This window comes from Pan troglodytes, chromosome 1 (assembly GCF_028858775.2).
Source record: "Pan troglodytes isolate AG18354 chromosome 1, NHGRI_mPanTro3-v2.0_pri, whole genome shotgun sequence".
Classification (NCBI taxonomy): Eukaryota; Metazoa; Chordata; class Mammalia; order Primates; family Hominidae; genus Pan; species Pan troglodytes.
Window position 1 is genome coordinate 114204625 of NC_072398.2, and position 20765 is coordinate 114225389.

General features: G+C 43.6%; 2 protein-coding genes across 2 annotated transcripts in view; both read left to right on the plus strand.

Annotated features, from left to right (window-relative positions):
* PTGFRN (prostaglandin F2 receptor inhibitor) overlaps positions 1-12463 on the plus strand; it is an 80634-nt gene extending 68171 nt beyond the window's left edge. Inside the window, exons 8-9 of the mRNA XM_009428418.5 lie at positions 6771-7076; positions 8896-12463. Of these exons, the coding sequence (XP_009426693.2) occupies positions 6771-7076; positions 8896-9062 (473 nt within the window). The 3' untranslated portion in view covers positions 9063-12463. The remainder of the gene's footprint in view (positions 1-6770; positions 7077-8895) is intronic.
* A 146-nt stretch (positions 12464-12609) lies between these two features.
* CD101 (CD101 molecule) overlaps positions 12610-20765 on the plus strand; it is a 45932-nt gene continuing 37776 nt past the window's right edge. The window contains exon 1 of the mRNA XM_016924918.4: positions 12610-12660. The gene's annotated coding sequence lies outside the window, so the exon portion shown is untranslated. The remainder of the gene's footprint in view (positions 12661-20765) is intronic.

Genomic DNA, 20765 nt, shown 5'->3' on the forward strand with positions numbered 1-20765 from the left:
AAAATCAATGAATCCAGAAGCTGGTTTTTTGAAAAGATCAACAAAATAGACCGCTAGCAAGACTAATAAAGAAGAAAAGAGAGAAGAATCAAATAGACGCAATAAGAAATGATAAAGGGGATATCACCACCGATCCCACAGAAATACAAACTACCATCAGAGAATACTATAAATACCTCTATGCAAATAAACTAGAAAATCTAGAAGAAATGGATAAATTCCTGGACACATACACCCTCCCAAGACTAAACCAGGAAGAAGTGGAATCCCTGAATAGACCAATAACAGGCTCTGAAGTTGAGGCAATAATTAATAGCATACCAACCAAAAAAAGTCCAGGACCAGACGGATTCACAGCTGAATTCTACCAAGGTACAAGGAGGAGCTGGTACCATTCCTTCTGAAACTATTCCAATCAATAGAAAAAGTGGGAATCCTCCCTAACTCATTTTATGAGGCCAGCATCATCCTGATACCAAAGCCTGGCAGAGACACAACAAAAAAAGAGAATTTTAGACCAATAACCCTGATGAACATCGATGCAAAAATCCTCAATAAAATACTGGCAAACCGAATCCAGCAGCACATCAAAAAGCTTATATACCATGATCAAGTGGGCTTCATCCCTGGGATGCAAGGCTGGTTCAACATATGCAAATCAATAAATGTAATCCAGCATATAAACAGAACCAAAGACAAAAACCACATGATTATCTCAATAGATGCAGAAAAGGCCTTTGACAAAATTCAACAGTCCTTCATGCTAAAAACTCTCAATAAATTAGGTATTGATGGGACGTATCTCAAAATAATAAGAGCTATTTATGACAAACCCACAGCCAATATCATACTGAATGGGCAAAAACTGGAAGCATTCCCTTTGAAAACTGGCACAAGACAGGGATACCCTCTCTCACCACTCCTATTCAACATAGTGTTGGAAGTTCTGGCCAGGGCAATCAGGCAGGAGAAAGAAATAAAGGGTATTCAATTAGGAAAAGAGGAAGTCAAATTGTCCCTGTTTGCAGATGACATGATTGTATATTTAGAAAACCCCATCGTCTCAGCCCAAAATCTTAAGCTGATAAGCAACTTCAGCAAAGTCTCAGGATACAAAATCAATGTGCAAAAATCACAAGCATTCTTACACACCAATAACAGACAAACAGAGAGCCAAATCATGAGTGAACTCCCATTCACAGTTGCTTCAAAGAGAATAAAATACCTAGGAATCCAACTTACAAGGGATGTGAAGGACCTCTTCAAGGAGAACTGCAAACCACTGCTCAACAAAATAAAACAGGACAGAAACAAATGGAAGAACATTCCATCCTCATGGATAGGAAGAATCAATATCATGAAAATGGCCATACTGCCCAAGGTAATTTATAGATTCAGTGCCATCCCCATCAAGCTACCAATGACTTTCTTCACAGAATTGGAAAAAACTACTTTAAAGTTCATATGGAACCAAAAAAGAGCCCACATTGCCAAGTCAATCCTAAGCCAAAAGAACAAAGCTGGAGGTATCACGCTGCCTGACTTCAAACTATACTACAAGGCTGCAGTAACCAAAACAGCATGGTGCTGGTACCAAAACAGAGATATAGACCAATGGAAAAGAACAGAGCCCTCAAAAATAACACCACACATCTACAACTATCTGATCTTTGACAAACCTGAGGAAAACAAGACATGGGGAAAGGATTCACTATTTAATAAATGGTGCTGGGAAAACTGGCTAGCCATATGTAGAAAGCTGAAACTGGATCCCTTCCTTACATCTTATACAAAAATTAATTCAAGATGGATTAAAGACTTAAATGTTAGGCCTAAAACCATAAAAACCCTAGAAGAAAACCTAGGCAATACCATTCAGGACATAGGCATGGGCTAGGACTTCATGTTTAAAACACCAAAAGCAATGGCAACAAAAGCCACAATTGACAAATGGGATCTAATTAAACTAAAGAGCTTCTGCACAGCAAAAGAAACTACCATCGGAGTGAACAGGCAACCTACAGAATGGGAGAAAATTTTTGCAGTCTACTCGTCTGACAAAGGGCTAATATCCAGACTCTACAAAGAACTCAAACAAATTTACAAGAAAAAAACAAACAACCCCATCAAAAAGTGGGCAAAGGATATGAACAGACACTTCTCAAAAGAAGACATTTATGCAGCCAACAGACACATGAAAAAATGCTCATCATCACTGGCCATCAGAGAAATGCAAATCAAAACCACAATGCGACACCATCTCACACCAGTTAGAATGGCGATCATTAAAAAGTCAGGGAACAACAGGTGCTGGAGAGGATGTGGAGAAACAGGAACACTTTTACACTGTTGGTGGGACTGTAAACTAGTTCAACCATTGTGGAAGACAGTGTGGTGATTCCTCAAGGATCTAGAACTAGAAATACCATTTGACCCAGCCATCCCATTACTGAGTCAAAGGATTATAAATCATGCTGCTATAAAGACACATGCACATGTATGTTTATTGCAGCACTATTCACAATAGCAAAGACTTGGAACCAACCCAAATGTCCATCAGTGATAGACTGGATTAAGAAAATGTGGCACATATACACCATGGAATACTATGCAGCCATAAAAAAGGATGAGTTCATGTCCTTTGTAGGGACATGGATGAAGCTGGAAACCATCATTCTCAGCAAACTATCACAAGGACAAAAAACCAGTACCTCATGTTCTCACTCAGGTGGGAATTGAACAATGAGAACACTTGGACACAGGAAGGGGAACATCACACACCGGGGCCTGTCGTGGGGTCGGGTTAGAGGGGAGGGATAGCATTAGGAGATATACCTAATGTAAATGACGAGTTAATGGGTGCAGCATACCAACATGGCACATGTATACATATATAACAAACCTGCACGTTGTGCACATGTACCCTAGAACTTAAAGTATAATAATGATAAAAAAAAATGTCCAAAGTCTGTCCTCATGGAGCTTGGCAACCTAGATGAGGACATGGGCAAGAAATAAAGCACTCTATAATATCACAGCAATTAATGCTATGAAGACATGCAGAGCAAAGGAGTAGCTGGTGACCAGAGGGTGCTATTGTAGTTAGAATTCTTAGGAAATCATTATAAATTTTTTCTTTGCATTTACATATTAGCGTTGCCAACAGGATGCCTAAGAGTTGTGGGACCCATCAGTCTTACTCCTTTTTTGCTTAGCCTCATTTAGTGACCAGTTGATGTCCCTCTCTCACTCTTTGACCCTTAAGACTTGAAAGAACATTAAATGCACTCAGGGGATCTCTGCTATTGAGCAAGACTGTACCCATCTCTGCCTTTTCCTAAAGAACTCATGAAGACCCTAATTCCCTGTGGGCTTCCCTTGTCTCCTGCATGCTTTGACCTCGACACTCTGTAGTACCCCACCCCATCACAAGCAGAGCCATGGCTGCCGGCAGAAATCTGCTGCTTGAAAAGGCCGAATTGTACAGAGGTCACAAGTTTCTATGTGGAGACTGCTGGAAGTGTGTCCCTGGGAAAGAAACTAAAAGCAGCTTTCCATTCTGTATGAAGGGGCAAGCTCTAAGCAAAGGGCGGTGGCCTGCAGTGAATCCAGTGAGCCCCTGAGCAGGGGACTGGGTAACACTAGCATCTGGAAGCAGAGGCCTGGATGCTGCCACCATCCAGGCGGACATCTGTCTCCTGCAGGACTCCCAGTTGAATGTTCAGGTCAGCAAATATTTTCTGTAAAGGACCTGGGTAGGAAATATTTTGGCCCTGTGGGCCAGATGGCCTTTGTGGCAACTATTCAGCACTGCCATTGTAGTGTGAAAGAAGCCGTAGATAATAATGTAAGCAAATGGGCATAGCTGTGTTCAGTGAAACTTTATTTACAAAAGCAGGTGGTGGGCTGGACTTGGCCTGCAGGCTGTAGTTTACTGACCCCTGGACTAGTTGATTGAACCAAAATTGGCTCCAGTAGGGAAGCTGAACATGGCTGATCTTTAGAGGTAGGAAACAGAAGGAGAGTTTATGGGAGATGTTAGAAAAGGAAAAGAAACAATCCCACCCACATCCATGGAGTTGGTTAGCTCCATTCACAGGGGAAGAGGAATGAGAAGCCACTCCTGTACCTGAGATGGGGAAGACTGAGGACAGAAAGCAGGATTCCGAAGAGAAAGTGATGGTAAAAGTAGAAGAGACTACCGGGGAAAAGGGAGGAAAATCCTTTTCAAAAGTTGGGAAAATGCGATACCATGTTTGCCCTTAAAGTTCATTTATGATACACACAAAAATAAATCCTTTAAATGCTCTTTCTCAGTAAATTAATAGGTCACCAGTTGTGCCTTTAATATAAAAGCCTTTTCCTCCAGTGTAATTAATTGCAAAAGCCATAGGTAGCTGTTATCTTTCAGATCACAATTTTCCAGAATTTTGCACTCTTGGACTGTGTGGTTGGAAGATACTGAATTATTAAACACAAGTTGTAATTTAGTTTTTCCTCACACATGCTGTGGGCTGTGAGGGAATGCTCTTTTGTGAAGGACATGTTGCATAAGTGATTTGTGGGCCAAGGTCCTCTGTGCTAAGCAGGGGTGGGACAGCAGACTTTGGCCCTTCTGAGGCAGTATCTTAGGTCAGGTTCTCCGCAAGCAAAGACAGACAAGCATGCGAGTGATGGATTGAGGGAGTGTTCTCAGGAGAACACTGAGGGAGGGAGGGACTTGAGATAGAGCTGGAGAAGAAGGCAAGTCGAGGTGTGAATTCAGAGCAAGTCCACCTCCCCACGGGGAGTTCTGGAGCATGAGTGTACTGCAGAGTAGGCCCACCGGGGGGAAGGGGACTGGGCTTTTCTGTCCCTTCACTAGTCAGTCATTGTCCACAGGCTGAGTGGCAAAGGAGCGAGAGCAGTTCATAACCTCCAGGTGGCGGCTTCCATCAGCCTAAGCCCGGCCTCTGGAGAGGGGGAGGGTACAGGTGTGTGAGTTTTAACAGCCAGTACCTGCAGTGGCCAGAGGCTAAGCCCACCAGCTGGGGTGGACTGGCCACCAGCTGCATTTGCTGCAGCTGGTAATGCCCTTCCCCTTAGCAGGTCTGTGTGTAGGAGCATGTGTGTTGAGCTGTGGAGATAATGTTGTTCATGGTGACCAGCTTTTATTGAGCACTTACTGTGTTCCAGGTGCTGTCCTAAGCATTTTAATAAATGTGGTAAATTTAACCCTGGGTGCTGTCATTTTCATTTTGCAGATGAGGAAACTAAGTCTCAGTGAACTTGGGGAACTCACCCAGGTCACACGGTTCATTAGTGCTGGTGCTGGGATGCTAGCCCAGGCAGCCTGGCCCTGGAGCCTGGCTCCCACACCATAAGGCACAGCGCGGATCAGGGCTTAGAGTCTGGGAACCCGGTTTGGCTTTTTGCCTTCAGCAACCACCCAGCACCTGCAGGTGACAGCAGCACTGAGTTAAGAGTTTTCACTGAAGATGAGAGTGATGCGGGTGTCCACTCTGCCCTTGGCACTGCGAGAGCATGAGGCTGTTTATGGCACTCCCTCTGCCCCCAGGGAGCTAGTTTCCTTGGAGAGACACTGGGATCAAAAAAAAAAAAAAAAAAAAAATTATGCTCAAGTGCCACAGTGGGTCAATGGGAGAAAAAGAGAAGATATTACATGTTTAGAGTGAGCTAAGGAAGAATTATCATTTGGATAATTTCATAGAAATTCTTGCTTTTAGTTCTGCTTACTTTTTTAATATGTAAGCATCTGAAAATAATTTATTTGCCTTATGTGCTTTTTGAGGCTATTAGTGTATTTTTACTAAATGAATAAATGTTATCTCTTGTTCGGCAAAAAATTGTGTTATTTGACATTTATATAAAACGCTTTCTCAAGTGGATTTAAGACAACAGTGTCATGGCTGTTGTCTTTTGTTGCTGGATGAATCTCAGAGCCGACACAGCTGATAATAGTTGGTACCAGTCAAGGGAAGAGGTCAAGGGCTTATGATGTGTGCTCTGTTTTCACATTCCATGAGAATTACCACTTGTGCCAAAGTCTTCTTTCTCTTATGCCCATATTAATTTATTTGAGGCTGTTAGAACCTTAATTTTGCAGAGTACTTTACGATTCAGCATTACTCTCTGGGACTGTTAAACTGTGTTCCATTTTCTCAGCTTGACATTTTTTTTCCTCTTGTTTTGAACTTAAGCACTTCTGCAAGGAAAGAAAAACCATATAGTGCACAATAAAATCTAAACTGTTTACAACTCTAAATTTGGTGCAATTCATTTTATGTACATTTTGTTCCATATGACTTTAGTGTCCTTCCAGTCTTGGGTTCTTCTGCCTGAACTGTCAAAGGAGCTGGCTTTCTTTGGGAGACAGAGCCTGCAGTGTCCTGGCATACCAGCTTTCGGATCAGTGTTCTCTGTGGGAGACAGTTTTTGGCCCTGACTCTTCTTCCTGTGGCCCCTTAGTCTGGGTGGCAGCAGTGCAGTGGTTAAGAGGCTGGGCTCTGGAGCTGTACTCCCTGGGTTAAGCTGCACACTCTGCTACCTGCTGATTACATGACCTTGAGCAGGTATATAGTCTGGCAATAATGGCAGAATAAAAGTATGATAGTGCCTTCATCATAGGGCTGTTGTGAGGATCCAGTGAGACCGAAGGCATGTAGTGTTGTGCTTGCCGTACGTAGTAAGGGCCGCATACATGGATGTGGCCATACATATGACTTCTACCCATTGCACTGACCCCAGGGTTTTGGCTTGGTAATCCGTAGATGACATGGCCTTTGATGTGTCCTGGTTTGCGGTGCACTCTTTTGGCCTGGACAAGGCTCCTGTGCTCCTGTCTTCCCTGGATCGGAAGGGCATCGTGACCACCTCCCGGAGGGACTGGAAGAGCGACCTCAGCCTGGAGCGCGTGAGTGTGCTGGAATTCTTGCTGCAAGTGCATGGCTCCGAGGACCAGGACTTTGGCAACTACTACTGTTCCGTGACTCCATGGGTGAAGTCACCAACAGGTTCCTGGCAGAAGGAGGCAGAGATCCACTCCAAGCCCGTTTTTATAACTGTGAAGATGGATGGTAAGAATGTCACCCAAATTTCTCAGTGTTTGGGAATGTCTTCTTCTTGTGCCAGGCTGTAGCTGACAGAACCCAGGTGGCCACAGTTTGAGGAATGTGCCATAGCACATCCTGCTTTCTTTCTAGACCTGGCCTGAGCCTGCACCCAGAAGGGCACCAGCAGCCCTTGCAGTTTCCCCAGCTTTGCTATTATGTGCTAGTGTCACCATTGATAAATAATTTTCAAGACTTACTAGAAAAATTTTCAAGGCTTTGCCTCTTCCATAAATTTATAGAAACTCGCTTTACGGTGTCCGAGGGTTGGCATGGATTCTGCTAGGCACAGGCAGAGAGCAGCCTTGAGAGAGAGGGCTCAGGTCAATAGGGGAGGCTATAGCTTAGGGACCTGCTACTCTCACTACCACTGGTTTTGCTTCTTAAGAGAGACTCATGGCTGGGCACAGTGGCTCACGCCTGTAACCCCAGCACTTTGGGAGGCTGAGGCGGGCGGATCATGAGGTCAGGAGTTCGAGACCTGCCTGGCCAACATAGTGAAACCCCGTCTCTACTAAAAATACAAAAAAGAAAAAAAAAATTAGCCAGGCGTGGTGGCGGGTGCCTGTAATCCCAGCTACTCGGAGGCTGAAGCAGGAGAATTGCTTGAACCCAGGAGGTGGAGGTTGCAGTGAGCCGAGATCGCACCATTGCACTCCAGCCCAGGCGACAGTGGGATACTCCATCTCAAAAAAAAAAAAAAAAAAGAGACTCCTTCTGGAGTCAGTGGCACAGAGTGGGTACTTCACGGAGCCCCAAGATGGGAGGATGAGCTCCCAGCCTCGTTGGCCCACGATGAACACCAGGGTCAACCTAACTAGACAGTCAGAGCTTTGTTCCTTGAGCATCCCAGAGTGGGGACAGTTGTTCCTTGGTTTACAAAAAGCATGTCTCCTTTGTGGAAAATTTCAGAAAGTACATGTTAGTCGAAATAACTCCATAAAGAGAATTAAAGTCCAGGGGCCTCCGAGGATGAGTAGAAGCCTTTTGAGTGTTTCCCTAGTGATAAGTCAGATGGAAATTGGAGCCCTAGCTCTTCCACAGACTACTTGGCCTTTCTGATCCATTTTCTCTCGTAAAATGGGATAATAGTCTTCTATGGGGCTATTTCGAAAATTAAACCTTAGCAAACGTAAGGCACCTAGCCCAGTGGCAGCGTCCACCCAAGGAGCATGGGTACTTATGGGGAAAGGAAGGTGGGATTTCAAGGGTGGAGTCTAAATGGTGTTTGTGCATTTCTGACACTTAAATCATCTGTACCATATTTTGCATCTTAGGAATTCCTTGCTTGAAGTAACTCCGTATAAAAACCCAGATTTAACAAACAGGGGAGTGATTATTCACTTTGCTAGATAATTTAGTATAGTGTTACTTAAAATAGCTCCCTTAGTACACTTCAGTTATTTGATGCATAGGATTGATTTATGCATGGTTTTTTTAAGGATGCATCTGCTGCTGAACGTGCGGTGCCCTTATACTGACTTTTAAAAATCAATATTTTGCCAAAACCCTAAAAAGCAAGTTGACATTCAAAGGCATCGAGTGAAATCTTCTTTGTGGTTTTTATTCTCCCCGCAGAGCTGGGTAGGAAGACATTGGCTCATTTTTGTGACAGATAAGGCTGAGCTTCTCCTGTCTCCAGTGGTGTGCTAGGTGCTAGATGCAGGAGGAATGAGACCTTATCTCTCGGGAGATCCTGCTCCAGTGGGGAAGGGAGGCGAGGGTGCCCCCAAAGCGGCCTCCCTCGCAGCACTGACCGGCTTCCCCTTTGATCTCTCCCTCCCAGTGCTGAACGCCTTCAAGTATCCCTTGCTGATCGGCGTCGGTCTGTCCACGGTCATCGGGCTCCTGTCCTGTCTCATCGGGTACTGCAGCTCCCACTGGTGTTGTAAGAAGGAGGTTCAGGAGACACGGCGCGAGCGCCGCAGGCTCATGTCGATGGAGATGGACTAGGCTGGCCCGGGAGGGGAGTGACAGAGGGACGTTCTAGGAGCAATTGGGGCAAGAAGAGGACAGTGATATTTTAAAACAAAGTGTGTTACACTAAAAACCAGTCCTCTCTAATCTCAGGTGGGACTTGGCGCTCTCTCTTTTCTGCATGTCAAGTTCTGAGCGCGGACATGTTTACCAGCACACGGCTCTTCTTCCCACGGCACTTTCTGATGTAACAATCGAGTGTGTGTTTTCCCAACTGCAGCTTTTTAATGGTTAACCTTCATCTAATTTTTTTTCTCCCACTGGTTTATAGATCCTCTGACTTGTGTGTGTTTATAGCTTTTGTTTCGCGGGGTTGTGGTGAGGAAGGGGTGATGGCATGCGGAGTTCTTTATCTTCAGTGAGAATGTGCCTGCCCGCCTGAGAGCCAGCTTCCGCGTTGGAGGCACGTGTTCAGAGAGCTGCTGAGCGCCACCCTCTACCCGGCTGACAGACAACACAGACCTGTGCCGAAGGCTAATTTGTGGCTTTTACGACCCTACCCCACCCCCTGTTTTCAGGGGTTTAGACTACATTTGAAATCCAAACTTGGAGTATATAACTTCTTATTGAGCCCAAATGCTTTTTTTTTTTTTTTTTTTTTTTTTTTTGCTTCTCTGCCCCTTTTCCATTTCTTTTGTATTTGTTTTCTGTGAGAGCACTGAAATGGCGGCCCTGGAATCTAGAATTTGGCTCTCTACTGAGCACCTTATCTTGCCACCTTAGCCTTAAGAATGAATATGAAGAAAAATACACAGCCACCTCTGTCCAGGGCAGTAAGAAGGGCTGCAAGGAAGGGGAGGATGGGGACAAGGAAAGGATCAGATACCTGCTCCAGTAGTTGTGAGGCCACTGTGCCTCAGGGAACTCCAGGAAGAGCAGAAGAGGGATCCCACGAAGTTATTTTTATGCAGCTGGGGCCAGGAGGGTCAGAGTGGTGCCAGGTGCAAGTTAGGCTAAAGAAGCCACCACTATTCCTCTCTCTTGCCCATTGTGGGGGGCAAAGGCATTGGTCACCAAGAGTCTTGCAGGGGGACCCACAGATATGCCATGTCCTTCACACGCTGCTTGGGCTCCTTAACCTGAAGGCAAATTGCTACTTGCAAGACTGACTGACTTCAAGGAATCAGAAATTACCTAGAAGCACCATGTTTTTTCTATGACCTTTTCAGTCCTTCAGGTCATTTTAAGGTCCACTGCAGGGGGTTAGTGAGAAAGGGTATACTTTGTGGTATGTTTTGCTTTCCTAATAGGGACATGAAGGAAACCCAGCAATTTGCTGTTATGTGAATGGCCTGTAGAGCAGAGTCAAGAGCGGTGTGCTTTGCCCGACTGCTCCCATCAGGAATAGGAGAGTAGACAGAAAGAGATCTTCCACATCCCAGGCTTCTGCTGCTGCTTTAAAAGCTCTGTCCTCGGAGCCTCCTGCTCCCTGAAGTGTCTCGCCCCCTGCACAGCACTGGCCTTTCGGAAGCATCCCAGTAGGGTTTTCTGAGGCTCGCTGGTGACTCATGCCCTAATTGCAATCCTCTGCTTTTATCTTGACTTTGAAGCATCTAACACTGCTCTCTCTTCCAAAGGGGAAAAAAAGATTCATTTGTTTTGAGCAATAAACTAATACAAAATGATGGCCATTCATGTGCAGCTCTTTGTCACCATGGGCCGGATGAGTTGTGCTCCTCCTGGCTCACCATTTCCCCCTGCTCCCCCACAGCCGGTTCTGCACTTATCACCGAGTCTCCCCTGGAAGCAGATTCCCATTGAGTTTTCCCCACCAAGGGGACCATGCACATGGTAGAAACATTAGATTCTGCATTGACAGTAGCCTTTCCTTGGCCTGGGTCTGTGGTGGGAAGACGGGCAACAGGTATACCCCACCAGGGCCTGAGTGACTAGAAGAAGAGGACGAGGCCTTGTTGGCACTAGATTTGGGTATTTTCTGCATGTCATATCCTAACTGCTATTTCAGAAGAGGCAGCTTGTAGGTGATTGTACAAGTGAGAATTAAAGAGAGAACAAATATTTAAACAGGTGCTGTATTAGTAACAGCCAGTGCTCTTTCAGCCCTTGCATCTATTAAAAGGAGATTCAGGATTTTATTGGCACAGGCCCTTCTTAGTAAGAAGAAAGGGTGCTTAGCTTTGGACCTGACCGGGTGTGTGTAAAACCATGGACTGAGTCACAGCAGACACTCGATGGTGGTAAATGTGACGGGTGCTTACACACTGTACCTTTTCCTTTCATACTGATGCTGCAGTTCAGGGCTGGAGTTGTTAAGGCATTGACCTCCACCCACCTGCCCCATGTCCACTGGGCTGCCCAAGCTGCATGTCACCTGAGGGCTGGCAGGAAGGGGCGAGAAATCCCAGGGCATTGTACCAAGGACCTAGTTCCTTCTAGGGATATAAATTTCCAGGAATGTGTATTTTTAATGTGGTGAGATGCACTCTTCTGTTGTACCAAATAGGGCTCCCCACCCCACCCCTGCGACAAGTGCTCTTCTAGAAGAGGTTCCTACCAGCAGCACTGGTGTGAATGAAAGAGAGACCCAGCCGCGTCTCACACAGGTGGAATTGCACTTCTTAACAAAAAGGAACTTTATAAAAGTTTGGGATTTTTCTTCCTAATCATAAAAATAGCCCCAGAAAGAGCCTAAGCTATGTTCAGACAGAAGCCTCGAAATTCCTGTAAATTGTTTACTTTATGATGTTTACATACACGTTTCACTTTGAAAAAAAAATGCAAATCAACTTTTTAACAACTGTTCAGATTTTTCATGGGACAGTAGAACTCTGACTCACCAACTGGGCTAAATTTTAATTTAAAAATGTATTTATTTGAGTGTCTTTCCCCCCCTCACCCTCACCATCTGAGGGGCTCCCTGAGATCTTGGTAGAGGAGGCCCCTCCTGCCCAGACCTTCGTTTGTTTCCCCGGTGGCCCTTGCTTCTTGCTTTGCAGACTGCCTGCAGCCATGATTTTGTCACTGACATCTGTGAGCCAAAGACTGAGCCTTTTTGGCAGGAATAATAAGCAATACTACACAACTTGCTACTTTCAGAAAACTTTTTTTTAGCTTCACCGATGACAACAGAGGAAGAAGGGAACTGGGATTTGGGTAAGTTCTCCTCCACTGTTTGACCAAATTCTCAGTGATAAATATGTGTGCAGATCCCTAGAAGAAAAAACGTTGACTTTCTTTTTAAGTGTGGCACATAAGGATCTGCAGAATTTTCCGTAGACAAAGAAAGGATCTTGTGTATTTTTGTCCATATCCAATGTTATATGAACTAATTGTATTGTTTTATACTGTGACCACAAATATTATGCAATGCACCATTTGTTTTTTATTTCATTAAAGGAAGTTTAATTTAAATTGAAGTTGTGTGAGGAGCTTGATATTGGCCTCTGTTATCCTTTCATATCTTCAGCGTGAGGGATTGTGACTGGATTCCAGCAGCAACTTTAGCACCTTCTGATCTCTTTGAATCCTGTAAAAGCATTGCAGATTTTCACTGATGATAAGAGAAGAAATGGATTTGATGGGATCAATGTTGAAGTTCCCATCAGGTGGAAAGGTGAGGGCTAGGATCCTATTGTTTACAGAAGGCCTCCTGCTCTTTCAGGGAATTCCCATGACCTTACAGGACTCCTCTCAGGAAAGAGAGAAGTTAGATATTGTTCCTCTCTGCAGTTGAGGAAACACCAAAGTTCTGTGACCATATCGTGACTGGAACGGAGTGGTTTTTCTGACTCATGATGCAGTCTGGGGCCAAATCAGTCCAGAAGGTAGCAGCCCCTGTAATAGGAAAACAATCCTCTTCCCTAGGCCGCTGGCGTCAGCAGGCCTGGGCAGGAGTGAATACCGAGAACCCAACTCCCTGCGGGCCCCTGGAACAGCTGCTCGCCCTTGGCTGGCCTCCGCCATTCACTCTCCTCTTGGCCTCGTTTGCGTTCTCTGTCTTTTGTGTCCTTTCCAGGGACCAACTTCATGTTGTGGAGTTATTCAAGGGCTGGGTCCGTGTCCCAGTCACTAACATTACCCAATGACTGGCACTCTTCCAGGCATGTAGAAGGCACTTGCACTTTGTAAATGCACAGTTAATGCTCTGCTCTAGGAAATGAGCCATCATTACATGCTTCTTAGCGAACCGGGAGGGTTCCACTCATGTCACAACGGTGACACAGTCAGAGCTGGTCATTAGCAATCCTCCACCTATTTCTGAACCCATTCCTGCCTAAAATTTAAGTTATAAATTTATATTAATAACATTAAGTTGAACTAAAGTAAAAACAAAACAGGAACTTACTTGCATACTTATTGTGTGCCCAGGCATTGTGCTAAGCACAGTTGCTGCTGAGTTGTCTGTAGGCCTTGGCACATAGTATCTGCTTGCCTAGAAACTTATTTCTATCCAGCCTTCCTTCCTCCTAACTTGTACTTCTCTTTCAGGACCCAGGGGTCATCTTCTCCTTCTCTAGGCAAAATGAAGGTCCCTTGACAGATGGTCTGATAGTCTGAAAATGATGGGAGGATAGGAACCATTCATTGCTGTGGCTTCAGTACCAAATTGTGAATTGGACTCTTACAATGTGCCATGCACTAAGACAAGTACCTCATAGATGTGATTGCAATCTTAAGTGACCCAAAGGGATTTACAGCAGAAGCACTCTTGCCTGTTCTTCACAAAACTGGATCATTCAAAAAATACCACTCACTTCCTCTAACCCACACACCAGTGTGTATGACACACTTTTAAAATGAAAGTTTTAGTATTATTTAGGTTTGGCAGGGCCAACAGATCAGGAGACAATTGCCGTAGAGAAGATGGTTTGTTATATTCATAGAACCCAAGAGGAGGGACATACCCCACCATGGGAGGCTGCGCAGGGAAGCACCAGGGTCAAGGCACAGGGGAAACATGGGCACGGGGCTTTATTGTGGTTTTTGCAGGAAGGAATAGGTGAGGCAGAGTAGGCAGGCTTAGGATTGGCTAGGTTGAATAATTTCAGCAAGCTCTAGGGCATAGGGGTTGTCCCTAGTTGTCTGGTACCTAATCCTGGGTGATTTGGGAAAGGGAGTAGTGGTCCTTAGTGCAAGAATTCAGTGGAGGAGGTTGTGCAGTGTAGGCTCTGGATTGGTTGGTTTGCATATGAAAGGCTTCTCTCAGGAGAGTCCTTAACTAGCTCTAGGAATTGGTTAGCCCTGGCAGGGGCAGTCTCTCCAGGATTAGCAAGACCCAGATGTTAAAGCATCAATAAACAGAAAATAAAAAGGGGTGATTAATGCATACACTCATTGCTTAGGGCTTGTAGACTACCGAGTCTTGTAGACACCTGGGTGGCTCAGCTCCACCCAGAGAGGTGATGCTCACCTGAGTCCACCCTGTTCTGTGCATTCTCCAACCTACTTGTGCCAACAGTACTGGTTACTATGATTATAATAAGTTTGTTGAATAGTATGTAAACCAATGAAATATGAATGCCAAAGGGGTGTTCAAAAGTGCTGTTGGTAAAACTGGATGTCCACATACAAAAGAATGAAGCTGGACCCTTACCTCACACCATCTACAGAAATTAACTCAAAATGAATTAAAGACCTAAACATAAGACTTAAACCTATAAACTCCTAGAAGAGAACATAGGAGGAAAGCTGTAATACTTTGGATTTGGCAATAATATGTTGGGTGTGACAGCAAAAGCTCAAGCAACAAAATTAAAAAAAAAAAAATAGACAAATGGGACTACACAAACTTAATTTCTGCATGTCAAAGGAGAAAAACTAACAGAGTGAAAAGACAACCTTCAAAATGGAAGAAAATATTTAAAAATCATGCATCTGATAAGGGGCTAGTATCCAGAATATATAAGTAACTTAGTTGTACAATAAAAAGTAACCTGATTTTAAAATGGGCAAAGCATAAAAAGGAATGAAATAATGGCATTTGCAGCAACCTGGATGGAATTGGAGACCATTATTCTGAGTGAAGTGACTCAGGAATGGAAAACCAAACATCGTATGTTCTCACTCATAAGTGGGAGCTAAGCTACCAGGACACAAAGGCACAAGAAGGATACAATGGACTTTGGGGACTCTGGGGAAAGGGTAGGAGTGGGGTGAGGGATAAAAGACTGCACATTGGGTACAGTGTCCACTGCTAAGGTGATGGGTGCACCAAAATCTCAGAAATCACCACTAGAGAACTATTCATGTAACCAGACACCACCTGTTCCCCACAAACCTGTAAAAATTTAAAACAAAATGGGCAAAGGACTTGAATAAACAACTCTCCAAAGAAGATATACAAATGGAAAGCAAACATGAAAAGATGGTCAGCATCGCTAATCATAGGCGAAGCACTGATCAAAACCACAATGAGATATCAATTGACGTGCAGTAGGGTAACCACTATCAAAAGAATAGGAAATAACAAGTGTTACTGAGAATGTGGAGAAATTAGAACTCTTGTACTCTGTTGGTGGAGTTGTAAGATGGTGCCGCTGCAAAGGAGAACAGCATGGAGTTTCCTCAAAAAACTAAATAGAATTACCAAATGATCCAGCAGTTCCACTTCTGGGTATATATCCAAAAGAATTCAAAGCAGTATCTCAAAGAGGTATCTGCATACCCATATTCATCACAACAGTATTCTCAGTAGCCAAACGGTAGAGGTAACCGACCTTTTGTTGATGGCAACAGATGAATAGATAAAGAAAATGTGGTCTGTACTTACAATGGAATATCATGCAGCCTTTAACAAGGAAATCCTGTCATACATTACAGTGTGGATGAACCTTGAGGACATAAGTGAAATAAGCCAGTCACAAGGACAAATATGTACGATTCCACTCATATAAAGTATCACAGAAGGTAGAAAAGTAAGGTTGCCAAGAGCTGGGGGGGAGGGGAAATTAGTGTATACTGGGTATAGAGTTGCAAGATGAAAAAGTTATGGAGATCTATTGCCCAACAATGTGAATATACTTTCTAAACTGTACATTTAAAATGGTTAAGATGGTAAGTTTAATGTTATGCTTTTTACCACAATTTTAAAAAGTAAGAGGTATCAATAAAAACATGAATTCTCTGGAAAAAACTCATAAAAGCAAATTGCTTTTTAAAAAAATGCTATCAATTTAGGTATGGGCAAAATAACTGTAAAAGATTGAGCGGGGTGGGGAGGATAACAGAAACATGGGAGGACTCTACACTCCATTGACTTCACAAATGCTTAAGTTCTTACTCCATTTTAAAAAAATCAAACCTGAAATTTGTAGAGTAGACATTATAGGTTTGGTTTATGCAAGAAAGTGGCAAGGGACTCCAGGCAGCAGACCCATATTCAACAGGAAGGCTCGGGCCTGTGTCAAGAGATTGGTGAATGAATGTGCATGTATATGTTGAGGTAGAAATAAAATGTCTACGATCCATGGAAGTCTTTTTATGATTCCCACGTTTACCTGACATATTCTCTTAATTGATCAACTAACAGCCCAAATTGTGTCAGATAAGAAAGTTTCTACTGTTATTGTTACCATTTTTATAAATGAGGAAATTGAGACATAAAGAAGGCAAGTGATTTGCTCAAGATTTGAACCCAAATCTTTCTGACTCCACAGTCTATGCACGTTCTAAATCATTACACCAGTCTCAGTGCCTGAATATGCCAGGCATTTGTTAAGTATTTGTTGCATACATAGAAAGATGAGTAAGAACTAGCCCCTTCTTTTAGGAAATTCATGGTCTTACAAGATAGAGAAGTGTATAAATAATTCATTTTGTTACTATATAATAAGTAAACTTATAGAAATTCACTGACATAGCATAAACATTTCTTTGGATTTCTATCCAAAATGTTAAGAAAGTTTTTACATAGGAGATGCAAACCCCAATTTTAAAATTTTTACATGAATAGGCATTTACTAGGTAGTAATGGGACAAGATTCTAAGCAAAGGGGATAGCATTTGCAAAAGAAAGAACGGTAAGGTACATTCAGAGAAATATAAGTGATTCTGTATTCCTGAAGGTTGAAAGTTAAAGGATAGGGTGGTGAGAGTGTTCCCCAGGATCAGCTCACAGAGATCATGTCAAGAAGTTTGGACCTGATCCTCTAGAAATGTTTTGGAGCCACTGAAAGAAAAATTTGGAAAGTTAATGGCTGTGTTTGTATTTTAGATCACTCTGTCAGCCGAGTAGCAGGGAGAGACAAAGCTGGAAGACCAAAGGGGCTGCATTAGTCCAGATGAAAACTCAAGGCTCTCAATTGTGATGGCAACGGGTAGAATTAATTCATAAAAGATTTTAAGGAGAACTGATAGGATTTCATAAGTGGATGTGAAGCATGGAGGCCAGCCATGGGTCTGGGTTGATACTGGTGCATTCAACCATAATGGACAATACCAGTGAAAACAGAAAACAATGATTTCAGCTTTAGACTCGAGTTTGAGTTTCCTGAGGAACCTTCAAGTGGAGATACTCAACACCAGCTAGATGGTCTGGAGCTTAAGGGAGGACTTGGGGTTGGAGATCTATTTGAGATTGTCAATATGGAGATGGGGAATGAGATGCAGCGGGGTGAGAAAAGAAGGGCTGAAGACAGAACCTTGGAGAAGATAATAATTTCAAGTGGCCTGGAGAAGAGAAACCAGTGAGAAGCAGACTGAGAAAGAACTTCCAAAGGGGTAAGGGAAAATCCTGGAGAGAGTGGTGTCGGAGGAGGAAGGAAAGAATTGCAAGCAAGTTGGCCAATGGCCAGCCACACCTGATGCCACAGAAAGACCAGGTCAAGTGAGCAGTGTTCACTTTTGTGACCCAGGAAGTCTGTGTGGACCCATGTCCAGATTTCAGTGGGCCAAAGTGGCAGTGAGAATTAGGAAATCAAACAGAACGCAGAACACCAGGAAACTGTCAGAAGTTTGAAGATGGGAGGGAAAAGGAGGTGATTTGGAACTAGAGTAAAAATCGGCTATTTAGTAGGATAGGAGACACTTGAGCTTCTTTATGGACTGAGTAAGCAATGGATGGGTGTCTGGCCCCAAGGGGATAAGAGGGAACTAGGGTCTAGGTAAAGGGAGCTTCCTGTCTCCTCTCCTCCTTTCTGCCTCTCTTTAAGGCCTATTCTGATCCCCTCCCCTAAACTTTTTTTTAATCATAGCTTGTTGTCAACTGACCCTCCATAGGCAATTTAAGGAATAGCCCTTCCCAAGGAAGTATTCACTTAGAAAACAGGAGATGGCCTAGGATCCCATCTGTTTCTCTTTCTCCTCTTTTGCCAGGAAGCTAAACTCGCCCTATTTTGCACCCCATGCTTCTTTGCCTCCTCCATAGAAACCTAGTTCATGCTTTCCTCACAGGTAGGAAGAGTTGTCACCCACCTTGAAAACTTCTTCAGGATTGGTTAACTCATCAGCTCCTGGTGAAGCTGGGCCAGTGGGAAGGAAGAGCAAAGAGGCCGGGGAGTTGGGACCTGGACTTCATCCTCCATCACTGGGGCCAAGTCCCAGCTGGGCCTATGCAAGGCCTCAGTTTCTTCCTTTGTTATATGAGGGAGTTGACTGAGATCACTGTGGTCCCTTCTTGTAGTGTGACTGCTTGGTGTTATACACATGCAGAGGTGAAGCTCAACTTCAAGGCCTCCCTCACATGGGCAAGTCCAGGCCCTGTGGAACAGTAATCAATTTGACCTGAGTTCAAAGAGCTCAAGTGGGATAAGGGGTGAAATAATGATCAGCCTCCTGCTGACCCCTTAGGGTTTTTTCCCCCTCCTCCAGCCATTCACTATCGTACATTCTGCCTCCTGTAAATCATGAGTAGCTAGCTAGAAGGTTTGTTAGAAAGAGCTCTGAACCAAAAGTGAGAAGGCAGCCTTAGAATCCCGCCATTTTCTAGCCATGATATTGATAGACTCTGAGTCTGTTTTCTCATTTGTAGAATGGGATTAGTAATACCTACCACATAGTGATATGAGGTATTCTATAAGACTGTATATGTAAAGTGCCTTGCACAGAGCCTGATATGTAAAAAGTCCCTATTTAAATATTTATTGGGCCTGAGTGCTTATGATCAGAGGACATAATACCTGCAATTTCTATGGTTCTGTGGAACTGATATTGGAGCATATCAACCTGAAAAAAAACTTTTTATTAATCTTCCAGGAACTAGAACAGAATTTTTCCTTTAGTACCTTCCTGGTTTCTTTGTCCAGTACTGTCTCCCCCCATCTGAATCAGGAACTACATTTTTACATTCCTTTCAAATGATACAATTGCAATGCAACAATTCCCAAGGTAAAAGAATAACTGTCTGTCTTGCTGGCTCTATTTTTTCTTTTCTTCTTCTTTTTTTTTTTTCTTGACAACAGAGAGCTTCTTTTTTCCCCCCAGAAAAGAGGCAACATCACCCTGTCAATGTTAAATTCTGGCAGAAATGAAGCCACTGAAATGGAAAGAGAAAAAATATTTTGGCAACAGCCAGGAATGAGAAATTGCATAGCATTTACTGGGTTATATATATTCTGTGGATACAGGATACTCTCTATTATTGGCAATGATTGTCTCTGTGGTCAAGGCTTATTTCTAAAATAATTCTCTTTTCAGTGCACATGGCAGATTGATTGCATTGATGGCCTCAGTTTATTTGTGTTAATCTCTCCCTTTGCTCTATCACTTTGTAGTTCCCCTCCATAAAGAGGCAGAGTATATATTAACCCATCTCTTGCCTTTGGACTTTCATGTGGCTTGCTTTGGCCCATGGGATGGTAGTGGTCATGATGTAAGTAGAAGCTTTAAAAAATGCTGTTGTGTTTCCACTAGTTCTTTTGGACCCCTGACATTACCATGAAAATGTCCCAGTCCAGCCTGCCAGAGAGATGTGAGAGACATGTGGAAGAGAACTGAGTCATCCAAGCCAAGGCCATCCTAGACCATCCAGCTCCTGTCAGCAGGACACAGCCCCATTAACAGAGCCACCCAGCTGACCCATAGGCTTGTCAACAGAAATAAATGTTTGCTGTTGCAAGCCACCAAAGTTTTCTGATTGTTACACAGCAGTAACTACTCCATTCACCACATTTTCTTAAAGTGTTGGTGCCTGGGGGTGACCCCCAACTTCTGCAACTAAAATGGTGAATAAATTCCTGTAACTTGAGCCTCACTGATTTTATAGTTAGTAGCCTGGAGAGTTTGTTCGAAATCTCCATCCTAGGCAGACTGCCCTTTAATTGTTCCCAAAATACAATCTGCACATCCCTGACTCTGCCTCTGCCTCTGTACATTGTATTTGTCCACACTGAAATGTCCTTCTCCTTCCTGCCCATTTGCATCATACCAGATGTCCAAGGACCAACTTTAAAACCAGGCTTTTCTGAATGACCTACTGCGACTGTTCCCTGCCTTTTCAGCCTATTAATTCAGGTTATTTCTTGCCTGAGCTATAGATCGGATACCAGACCCATGTTTGCCGTATATGGCTGCTGTTTTTTTTTTTTTTTTTTATCTCAGCTGTTTATTAAACTAGATCCCAAGTTCCTGGAGGGCAGGGCCCTCTTACACCTCTTTTATCCCCCAAGCCTTGCTTAGTATCTTGCACTTAAGACTTCAATATTTGTAGTTTGACCATCACTGGGGGGCTAATTGTTAGGTATCATTGCTAATGAATAAAACCAGAAGAATGGATGAGTGAAT